This window comes from Dendrobium catenatum, unplaced genomic scaffold (genome assembly GCF_001605985.2).
Source record: "Dendrobium catenatum unplaced genomic scaffold, ASM160598v2 fragScaff_scaffold_716, whole genome shotgun sequence".
NCBI lineage: Eukaryota > Viridiplantae > Streptophyta > Magnoliopsida > Asparagales > Orchidaceae > Dendrobium > Dendrobium catenatum.
Window position 1 is genome coordinate 14,463,634 of NW_021319178.1, and position 11,731 is coordinate 14,475,364.

The 11,731-nt window shown below is 34.8% G+C and overlaps 2 protein-coding genes across 2 annotated transcripts in view; both read left to right on the top strand.

Moving 5' to 3' along the window:
* LOC110099229 (eEF1A lysine and N-terminal methyltransferase) overlaps positions 1-7,547 on the top strand; it is a 23,665-nt gene extending 16,118 nt beyond the window's left edge. Inside the window, exons 10-16 of the mRNA XM_020826312.2 lie at positions 3,362-3,632; positions 3,932-4,053; positions 4,271-4,351; positions 4,412-4,486; positions 6,389-6,519; positions 6,596-6,746; positions 6,955-7,547. Coding sequence (XP_020681971.1) covers positions 3,362-3,632; positions 3,932-4,053; positions 4,271-4,351; positions 4,412-4,486; positions 6,389-6,519; positions 6,596-6,746; positions 6,955-7,140 — 1,017 coding nt within the window. The 3' untranslated portion in view covers positions 7,141-7,547. The remainder of the gene's footprint in view (positions 1-3,361; positions 3,633-3,931; positions 4,054-4,270; positions 4,352-4,411; positions 4,487-6,388; positions 6,520-6,595; positions 6,747-6,954) is intronic.
* A 192-nt stretch (positions 7,548-7,739) lies between these two features.
* LOC110099207 lies at positions 7,740-10,947 on the top strand. Its single transcript, XM_028696117.1, has 2 exons — positions 7,740-10,465; positions 10,568-10,947. The coding sequence occupies exons 1-2, from the start codon at positions 8,938-8,940 to the stop codon at positions 10,576-10,578; spliced, it is 1,539 nt and encodes a 512-aa protein (XP_028551950.1). The 5' UTR covers positions 7,740-8,937; the 3' UTR covers positions 10,579-10,947.
* Positions 10,948-11,731: the final 784 nt, after the last annotated feature.

An 11,731-nucleotide genomic window follows, 5' to 3' on the forward strand; every position in this document is an offset into this window, starting at 1 on the left:
GAGGGGTAATTAATTATAGGGGCTTGCGCCTATAGGAAACCAGAACTCAGATCATAAAGTCCTCACAAAATGAGGGCGAAATCTCTGGGTAGTGTCTTATCTACAAACCCATCTGCCTTCCAAAATTTACCTCGGAACTTATTCAGTTAAAACTCCCTCGCCGAATAAGAAAAGCGAGTGGAGACCGGGGTCGAATTTTCGGAGCCCACAGATTTTATGCAGGCCCGTGTTGTTGATTGTTGCTACTAAGTCGTTACGATTTATCTAGTATTTGATCTTTCATCCTCTAGTTGATTTTGTGCTGGCCTGCGTTGTTTTTCTTTTATTTGTTTTTTTTAAATTGCCTTTTCAACTTCTTTTTTTTTTTTGGCAGTTTAATTATTAGATGTGCTTTTTTATGTCTAAACTTACTGCTAGTCATTTTTTTTTGTGGAGAGTTCCATTGAAATTTGACAACGTCCCAGTTGTGCAGGTATCCTCCATATCCAAGAGAAGTCTCTTAAATAGGGAGCATGACTCAACAAATGGATTGGATTGAAAAATGGAGTCGGAAGACTTGATTAAAAATTATTATAAAATAAGTTCATTAAGGGAAAGCAAGCTTACAAGATACCCAATCACAAGTAGAGTGAAAAAAATTATTTCCATCTCCTATTTGATCATCATTTTTTAAAATTAACTTTTAAGGTTCATTAAATATTGTTAAGATGAACACGTGGTAGAGGACAAATTGTTGTGTCCACAAGTTATCTCTATGAGGAGGCCTATCAGTTAATACAATTGAGGTAGATGTGTTTAATTGACTTGAAGTTGACCTCTTGACAGAGGTCATAAATTAACTTCATATCTGGAAGGATAATGATTTGAATCTCAATCTAGATGTCAACGTGCCTGAAGCTTATAAGGATTTATGATGATTGGAATACCTAAAATTGACAAAGTTCTATACAAAATAGTGACATCAACTTAACTACATAAAGTAGTGATCAAAAATCATTTATGAATGATATCACTATATTATCTTCAAAATATATAGTGATTGCAGGTACAGTAAGTACATTAAAATTGAGCAAGATTGTGAAATTAACTAAAGACCATTGGAATGCATCAGCTGAAACGGTTTAGCTGAAGGAACCTAAAGGTTATGTCATATCAGAATAAATAATACAACAAAGTAACTTGCCATTTTGACACAAACAATCATTGCATCAGGCATATGATCATCTATTAATTTTAAAAGACGACATCAACTAGATATTTATATTATGTAATTAAAATGCCTATAAAGGATGTTTTTAAAATATCAAATACAACAATAACTATATACCTGTGAGATAATAGCTAAAAAGTCATAAAAGAGGTTTGTCAATCATCATATTTAATGTGATTGTCATGACGCAAAAATATTTGGTTGATTATCTGTAAAATGGCATCAACTTCTTGGTAAAAAATTTAGAATGTGTGTGGGCTGACTATCATTAATTCTCATTGCTTATGCATATCAAAATTTCATCCTCGTCATGCATATTGGTAAATTTTGCATTTTTATTTTCATGCGGTGATTTTATAACATAGGGGTCCATTCTTTGCAATTTTAACGCTACATACGCATACAAAATGAGTGATGAATGAGCATTTTTAATTTCAATCGAGATGTTTTGAGTCGAACTTGTGCGATGTCACGTCTCTTGTTTTTTTTGTCATGTTCAATTGGATCAAATTATGGAGTAAATATTAAAGTCAAGAGCAACTTGTTTATATGACCTTGATAGGTGACAATGATATAATGTTGCTTGATGTTGATGCTCAATGTTGCTTGCTAATGATGATTAGCGTAGTAGTTTATTATTGATGTATGGTGTGATTCATTGATGATGCGATCTTGTTTGCTATTGATACTGATGACATGGTGCAAGTTGCAGTTGATTTCTGTTATTTCTCATCAATGAGATGATGTTATTCTTCGTCGATGGTGACAACATTTTACCATTTGTTGTTGCCATCTAAGGCAACATTGATGATAATCATCTTTCCTAGTTGTGGTTGACAGCATAATGTTGCTCGTGTGACACCATCCAAAGTTATCGGTGTTCGTGTTCATAGCACCCTAAAATGCCATTGATCGTGCCTTTGCTCACTTTTATTACACTTAAAGTCTATGTACATGACCATAATAATCGGTGCCTTCAACATCATTTAAATCTTGTTTGCCTCAATGCAAACATTATAATGATGTTCCCAAGTTATTTGGACTTTGGAGCGAGACAAACTCTAATTTACCTATTTAGTCTTATGGTGCAAGTTTCTTATCTTGTCCTTGCCCTCTAATTTTTCCCTTTGTAATTTTCCATTTAAAAATCTTTGATTCTTTAACTATATGTGTGATTTGATGTGCATAAATTTTTTACTCTCAATATATTGATATTTTTTTTGGGACAGCTATTTGGCATTGAATGTGGGAAACCTACTTACCTTCATTAACTAGGAACCATGATAGTTCTTTATCATTTGCATATGGTGATTTCAACAATCCCTGTTTAGTTGCTCATGGATGAACTCTCATAATTATCTTCTTCGAGCCATATTTCCAATGAATCAATGATATAACTCAAATGAGAAATAAAAAAATAGTTTGTCTCGCATTTGATGTGTTAGCCTTTCTGCATTGCCCATCCAATGCTAAAATTACTAAAGTATGAACTCTCATACTTATCTTCTTCAAGCCATATTTCCAACAAATCAATGATGTAACTCAAAGGAGAAATAAAAAATAGTCTGTCTCACATTTTATTTGTTGGCCTCTCTGCATTGCCCATCCAATGCTAAAATTACTTTTTGTCAATCACTCATCATGGAAATGGACAATGTTGAGTTCCATCGTGCAAACTTTATAAAGAACTTACTTGTCCAAAGCAATCCAATTAAGGTCCATTTTAGGATGCATGCTCATAGAACTATTTCTTAGAAGTTAGTACAATTAAAGTTCTTAGGTGTCATGTTTAATCTATTAAACATATCATGAGAGGCAAATCTCTTCTGGCTTGGCTTTGGCTTCATTGGTCTTCATGGTGTATTTTATTTTTTATCCTTCTCTTCTAGAATTTTTTTGCAGTTGTTTTGTGTTGTAATTTTTTCCTATTACTTGTAATAAAATTTTCTAGTTTTATTAAAAAAAGCAATCGGAAAATTTGATGTGTTTTATTTTAAACTTTAATTATGAATATCACCATTTTCAAATGATCAATATGTTTTTGTTCTGCATTGTCATTGGATACAAGTGTATATACCCATTGATCTATTAATGACTGCGCGACACTTATCTCATTATTTTAGTAATTTGTATATGCATTTTGTCATGTAGGCTACATCTAAGACAACAGGGCCAATTATTGTTGAAGACGTGATTTATGACAATATTGCTGAAGGCATCAATTCTGATCATATTGGTTCCGAAAATAAGAGGTTTCGTCGCCTAGTTTTTGAGCGAAGCTCAGGGTTGGTTCAATCAGAAGCCCTGTTAATTTTAAAACCCAAAAGTAATTCTATTGAAGCAGATAAAAGGCAAACCAGTTTGTCTTCAAAATCTAAAAAGGGAGGCCGGAAAAGAAATGGCACATCTATATCGTCTGATGGTATTTAATGCCTTTCTTTTTTGTAGAAGTTTACTTGAATTTCTTTTGAGCTTATTCAAATATTTTGTCCATAAAAGTTAAATGTTCTTCTACATAATGTTGGCTAAGTTTTTCTTTCTTAGCTGGGATCATCTATTTATTCATCAAACGTTTTGTATTTCCCTCTAAAGTTTATTTACCATTTTCACCTCTTCATTTTGAAGGATTTTGAATTAATTTTGCTTGAATTTTTATACCATGAAAAGATCTGAAACCTTTTTTATGCTTTTTATTATTCTTGTTCTCATCTACTAAATTAGGATCTAAAGACAATATGGAGATTGACCATAGCTCTCTGGCAAGCTCTTATCATAGTGGAATCGTTTCTGGCTTCTCTCTGGTAGCTTCTGCATTGCAAAATGCAGTTTCATTGCAAGAAAGGGTAATGCTCTACCTTGAAGTTAATAAATAGAACGGTTTCATCAATAGGTAACTCTGAGCAATTTTTTGTTGCTTTTAAGTTTTAACATATTCTAGAGTTTTCTTTGTTAGGCAGAATATAACAATGTTAACATTACATCTTATTTCCTTATCAATGTTAGTAATCTTTAGAAGTAAACATTCTTTTGTTGCTTAAAAAAATTACTCAATGCTTGCAGGTCAGAGTGATCGTAGTTGGTCTTGGTGCTGGCCTTTTTCCCACATTTCTTCACATTTGCCTTCCGTTTTTAGACATCGAGGTTAGTCCTTAATAATATGTCAACTTGCTTTTCAGAGTTTCAATGCTCACTCTTATGCAGGTTGTAGAGTTGGATCCTGTTGTCTTGGAGCTTGCAAAGGATTACTTTGATTTCAAGGAGGATGTACAATTGAAGGTTATTTTCATTGACCTAATCATTTTCTTAAGCAATTCTTCATCTTTCATTCATTTTTCCCTATGTTAAAAAAATGCCGAATTTTCTCTACTTTGCTTTTGAATGTTAGCTACAGGCTATTTGCTTACGTAAATTACATAAATTGTACTTTCATGTGGCAATTTGTAATTATTGTGTTAAAAACTCAGTAAACATACCCAAAACCAAGGTGCAATGGAACTATTATTGAACAATCTTTCATCTGTGTTTACTTGAATATTCTTTAGTTCTTGGTACTTCCCTCTTTATCTTCTCAGTGAAAGTAGGAATCACATTTTTTATCTGGAATTAGATCTCAGAAATGATCGACTCCAATAAAAGCTCATCATCAGCTTTTCTTTCTCCTCCTATGTATTGCTGGATTATTCTGCGTGGATTGCCATCCATTCAGCATATTTTCTATTGTTGGAAGTTGAGTGTATGAATTTGGACAGCACATTGAAGATAAAGCCGAGAATTTCAAAGCTATCATGTGGGCGGTTGTGGAAGAGTAGTATTGTTGCGTGCGAGAATATTTGTGCAGGTAGAGGGTGAGTTTATCATCTTAGTATCACATAAAAAACCATCGCACATAGAGATAAGTAGATGGCGGCTTATAAGAAGCAGAAGGCTTTTTTTTGCTGAAAGCATTCAACGACAATATCAAGCCTTTATCCCACTATGTTGAAAGTGTTGAGGGAAAAAAAAATTATAGGGCTTGACCTAGTTGAAATAATTCTATTATGTAGGTGGAAAGTTGCAACGATTTACCCTTTTATGCCATTGGAGATGACTTGATTACATGATAAGGCAACTTGCATTGGCATTTGTCGAAGATGTATTATGACGAACGCTGAACATCAACTTGGTTTGGTAATGGGTGTTGATAAACGATGGATGTCAGCATTGTTCGACAGAGGGTGGAAATTGGTGTTGGCGGTGGGCTTCATCTGCAGACAATGATGTTCATTGACAATATCAATGGCAAGCGTAGCTATGGTCAATTACATATATTGGATGTTGGCAACCATAGTTTTGGTACTCTTTGAGCCACAAAATTCTCTCATATGGAATTTTTCTTATATGTGTTGAAGCAATATCTACTTACAAAATTTTGGAAGGAGTACCTTGTCCAATTCAACCAGAATTCATGGCACTTTTATCAGACTGCAGAAGTTGATTAACTTGATCATTCAGTATTTTCAAACATCTAAGTGTCTCAATAAACTTATAGTTGAGTGATATTGGGCTTGTTGGATTTATCTCAACGAGAAACTAATTTTTAATATACGCATGTGAAATTTGTCGTAAGAATTATAAAGATCTTTGTCGTATAGTTTTTCTATTATGTATAAAGAAATTCTTTGTTCTAGCATTTCCGAAAAAGTCGATAAACTGGGCGGATATGTAAAGGATATTATTTGTTTCCCATCACTTATACAATTATAAAAAAAATTGTGACATTTCATTGCGTAAAGCATTTTCTAATTTCTTATTTTTTATATATCGTCATGCGTTCCCTCAAATGGTATAGTGAAGTTTCCAACGAGATTCTTGCTTTTGATCAGATGAATTTTATTGAAATATAATATGTATTGTTTCAATGATGTGTTCATTAGTCCTATCTCAAATGAAATTATATTTTTTCATTTACATGCGCTGAAGTTGTCTGAATTATAATATGCATTTTTAAAACTAATTTCTACCTCTACAATTTATAGAAACTTATTTATTTGTTGAAACAATTTAATGGAAATAATCTAACTTGGATATGGTCCCATGTATTTGATTCATATTTTTACTAATTAAGCTTTTTTGCTTGAGATCCTAAAATTGGATCACTTGTGTTTTGTTTGGACCATCTTAGTAACTCGTTTCTCTCAGGTTCATATTGGTGATGGAATTAAATTTATTCAAAATGCAAATGTTCAATATCCTTCTGAAGCTGCTGCTAAGCATAAAGATGATTTGAGTATGAAGATCGTCATTGTTGATGCTGATTCATCCGATCTAAGGTAACCTAAATTACTGCAGTATACCTTGAAAAATTCTGGCATTTTTTGAAATTTTCATTTTTTATTTCTTGTTTAGCTCTGGGTTAGCCTGTCCTCCAGCAGGATTTGTGGAAGAAGCTTTCCTTTCATCAGTGAAGGATTTCCTTTCTCTTGGAGGCCTATTCGTGATTAATTTGGTGTCCAGATCCTCAACAATCAGGCTGATGGTCATTTCTAGATTGAAAGCGGTAAGCATTAAAGCTTCGTTTGGGACAACTTTCTTGTAGCTTCTTAAAAGCTGCTGTCTAGTATAAAAATTTTAATTTTTGTACTAAAAAGCTGCTTTAAGAAGCAACAAAAAAGCCGTCCCAAACGAAGCCATAGTGACAATATGAAGACAACCACCTTGGAAGCTATAGTTTGCCTAACTATTTCAATTGTTCATTATTATCTTAGGTTTTCAACCATCTCTTTTCCTTGGAACTAGAGGAAGATGTCAATGAAGTCCTCTTCGCTTCTCCAATGGACTTGTGCTTACAAGATGATGATCTTACTAATGCAGTTGATGTGCTTCAGAATTTGTTAAAGGTTCCATTGCCTACCATACATGCACAGGCAAAGAAAATCAAGCGGTTGAAGTAGAATCCATGTTATTTGTGAATGAATTTTCTGAGAGGAATCACATGGATGTATGCTTGTGCTTCTTTTAGGTTTTGTTTGAGACAACTTCCTTGCTGCTTCTTAAAGCAGCTTTCTAATACGAAATTTTTATTTTTTGTACTAAAAAACTGCTTTAAGAAGCGGTAAGAAAGTCGTCCCAAACAAACCTTAGTTTAAGCTTTACAGCAGATCAATGGAATTCCTGCTGATTTCTTGGCTTGAGAATGCTATTTATTAAAAAATCCAAGCTCTCAACCACCAGACAATTTGATCCAGGTACCACATTTGCTTATTGCTTTTATGTTCACTTGTTTAACAACATCAGGCTTGATTCAGTTGAATTTGACTTATCTTCTTTCAAGTTTGTATTAATGCAGTGAATTCCTTCATTTTGGTTGTAAGAATTTGGTCCCATATCATAATAATATTAGTAAAATTGCAAATGCTTGTGCTGAAGAAGAGATTGTTGTAGCCCTATGATGCACCGACACTTCGTTTTAAGAGGCAATGCAGTGTCGGACACGTGTCGGACACGGACACGCGCCCGACACGGCACGGACACGTGTCCGACACGTTCTAGGTGTGTCCTGTTTAAAAAAAAAAAAATCGGACACGCGTGTCCGGTTATTTCATATTAAAAAAAAAAAAAAACAAAAAGAACACCTAATAAGCCCTTACCCTAATCCGGTTAATTCATTCGAGCGAGATCGCGCAGCCATCGTCCCGAGCAGGCGGAGTCGCTAATCCCGTCGAGAGGAGTCGCTGCCGTCCCGAGCAGGCGGAGCTTCCAGCCGTCCTGAGCACGCGAGCTTCCAGCCGTCCCGAGCAGAGGAGTCGCGCAGCCGATCGACGCTCCAGCCCGCACCGTCGCCTCCTGCTTCCGACCGTCCGAGCGTCCCGAGCAGGCGACCTTCCGAGCGTCCCGAGCAGGCTTCTTCCGACCTTCCCGAGCAGCCGATCCAGATTTCGGATCTAGAATTTTTTGCTGCCATTCGTCATTCGTCATTTCTCTGTAAGTTTGACCTAGAATTTTTTTCGCCATTCGTCATTTCTCTCAATTTTTTTCTCATTTATCATATAGATTTGTGTTCACAAGAGCGTGTTAATTTTTTCTGAAATTACTTTGATTGTTTTGGGTTTTGAAAAAAACCCTAAATGAAACCCTAGTTTATAGGATATGCGATTATTCTTGTTTTACCTAAATTAAATCCCAATCTTGTTTAAGTTTTTAGCAATACAAAAGAGAACTGAAATCGTGAATTCATAAGTGTTATGTTAGAAATATTTTTGTGTTCATTTATCATAAGTGTTATGTACTTATGTTAGGATAATTTCTTAACATCAAAATTAGTAGCTCGTTTTGGCTTTGACCACATGAAGGATTGATCCCAGAATACATGAGACTTCTCAAGTTATTCATTGTACTGAGACTTCTCAAGTTTTCATCATTAATGTTAAAAAAAAATACATGTTTGAAATACAATGTGTTAACTGCTTAGAAATTAGAAAGGACACAAGTCACACAACAAAACCTTCTGTAATAAATGTGCATTGCAATTAAAGCTAAAGAAACTTAAAAGATAACAACATGATTTTCTTGCTGTAGGAATTGGATGAATCCACATGTTTTTCTTGCTTTTGCTTTTGGTTTTGTAGGTTGTTCTTGCATTTTGAAATAGTGGTTTTATTGTGAGAGAGATTTATGTTTTTATTGAAATGAGTTTGAGACATTTTTTAAGCATTTATTACTTCCATTTTACCAGTGCATTTTAAAGCAAAATGAGCTCTACGGCTGGTGGGAGTGCATTAGGCGAAGGTTCAAAAGAACAATCTGTAGAAACTGATAAGCCATTATGGCTTCATGTTACCAAGTTAGGAAAAACATTTGAAGGAGGAGGGAATGTTTCATTCAAATGCAATTATTGTGGTGGAACCTACAAAGGATCATATTCTAGGGTGAAAGCACATCTACTTAAGATAGCTGGCCATGGAATTAAAATGTGTCCCAAGATTACTACTTCGCAGTTGATTGAAATAAACAGACTAGTTGATGAAGCTGAATGTAGGATCAAAAGGGCACTCCCTAAGGAGATACCTTTGCCATCTACCCATGGTTCGTCCCATGCTTCTTCCTCATCGGTTAGAGTTGATCATTCTTTATCATTCAGAAGTGAAGGCTATCAAACAAAGAAAAGAAAAGGAGTTGCTAGTAGTCCTTTAGAGAAGGCTTTCAGCTTGCAGCAGCGAGAGGAGTTAGATGGTGAAATAGCAAGGATGTTTTTTTCAGCGGGCTTACCTTTCAACCTTGCAAGAAATCCTTACTATAAAAATGCATTCAGTTTTGCATGTAACAATAACCTTGCAGGATATGTTCCACCTGGTTACAATGCATTAAGATCAAAATTATTGGAAAGGGAAAGAGCACACATTGAGACATTGCTTGAACCGACGAAAGGAGTCTGGAAAGAAAAAGGTGTTAGTTTGGTGTGTGATGGTTGGACAGATCCTCAAAGAAGACCACTCATAAATTTTATGGCCATTACAGAGAATTATCCTATGTTTATTAAAGCTGTCAATTGTGAAGGAGAATACAAGGATAAATTTTTTATTGCAAATTTGATTAAAGAGGTGATTGTCTTGATTGGGCCTTCAAATGTTGTGCAGGTTATTACAGATAATGCACCGGTATGCAGAGCTGCAGGATTGTTAGTTGAACAATCTTATCCCCATATATTCTGGACACCTTGTGTTGTGCACACTTTAAATCTGGCACTAAAAAATATTTGTGCAGCAAAGAATACAGAGGCAAATGAAATCATTTATGCTGAATGTCATTGGATAACAGTGGTTGCAGATGATGCTGTTCTGATCAGAAATTTTATTATGAACCATTCAATGAGACTTTCAATGTTTAATGACTTCTCCCACTTGAGAATGTTAGCTGTTGCTGAAACTCGTTTTGCCTCTGTGATAATCATGTTGAGAAGATTCAAGCAAATTAAAAATGCTCTTCAATCTATGGTGATTAGTGACAAGTGGTCTTGCTATCGAGAAGATGATGTTGGGAAGGCAAGGTATGTTAAAGAAAAGATCTTAGATGATTTGTGGTGGGATAATGTAGACTACATTTTGGATTTCACTGATCCAATCTATGATATGTTGAGAGAGGCTGACACAGATAAATCATGTCTACATTTGATTTATGAGATGTGGGATTCTATGTTAGCAAAAGTGAAAGAAATTATTTACAGACATGAAAGAAAGTCAAATGATGAAGACTCAAATTTTTGGAGTGTTGTCTATACCATTCTTGAGGATAGGTGGAGCAAAAGCAACACACCTTTGCATTGTTTGGCTCATTCATTAAATCCAAGGTACATTCATATTCATCTTTTAAATTAATTTAAATTTCTTAGTTAATGAACATGTAATTTATATGTTTTGTATTATTTGAAGGTATTCAAGTAAAGAATGGCTTCTAGAAGACCCTCAACGTGTCTCACCACAAAAAGATTTAGAAGTTTCAAATATGAGAAAGATATGCTTGAAAAGATATTTTCCAAATGAGGAGGAGAGAAGAAAAATTAATATAGAACTTGCAAAGTTCTTTGGTTATTTAGAGGATTTTGGTGATCAAGAATCTTTGGTTGATAGATGGAGGATGGATCCAAAAATGTGGTGGTTAATTCATGGAGCGTCGGCACCTCTTCTTCAAACAATAGCAATCAAACTTCTTGGTCAAGTATCATCCTCTTCCTGTTGTGAGAGAAATTGGAGCACATACTCATTCATTCATTAAACATCTTTATGTTATGAGCTAAACAAGTTATCATGACATTGATTTAATATTGCTTGCCATTTTTAATATAATATTACCTTAATTTATATATATTATATTTAAAATTATTATGCCGTGTCCACGCCGCACCCGTGTCCTATATTTTTAAAAAATGCCGTGTCCCGTGTTCGTGTCGTGTCGTGTCCGTGTCGCCGTGTCCGTGTCCGTGCATCATAGTTGTAGCCTTTAGTTCTGTATAAACTACCTGCTTGAAAAAGAAAGTTTCTGTAGCGAGTTTGATGTTAAGCATTTAATATATGGAATACTTTATTTCCCTGGAACTAAGTTGATGCCTTCTTTTTTTGTTTATTTAGTTCTCTTTGAATGAGGAAAAATTATTCTCTGCGAATGCGGATCCCGAATGGCGTCCGGAGATCAACCAGAACGCCCCACGTCACCTTTTTTTGTTCGGTATCGGTGCTCGGTACCACTCGGTATTATGATGTGACGCTTTCTAATTAGTCTCCGGACTATCCGGTGTCTGCACAGAATAATCTCTCTTGAATGAGGCCTTTCCACTTAACTTATAACACTTCTGAAACTGCTAAAAAAACTTTTGTGAATTCCAAGTGTTGGGACTTTCTCCTGCATCTCCCTGCCATTTCCTCTTCCTGATTCTTTAGTTGCTGTTCAAGTAGATATAGCTCAGTAATAATTCTTGGCTGAAGACAGGTTTTTTTTATTATTATTTTTTTTTTCAATGCTATAAAATTTTAAGAAGATGAAGGTAGATTA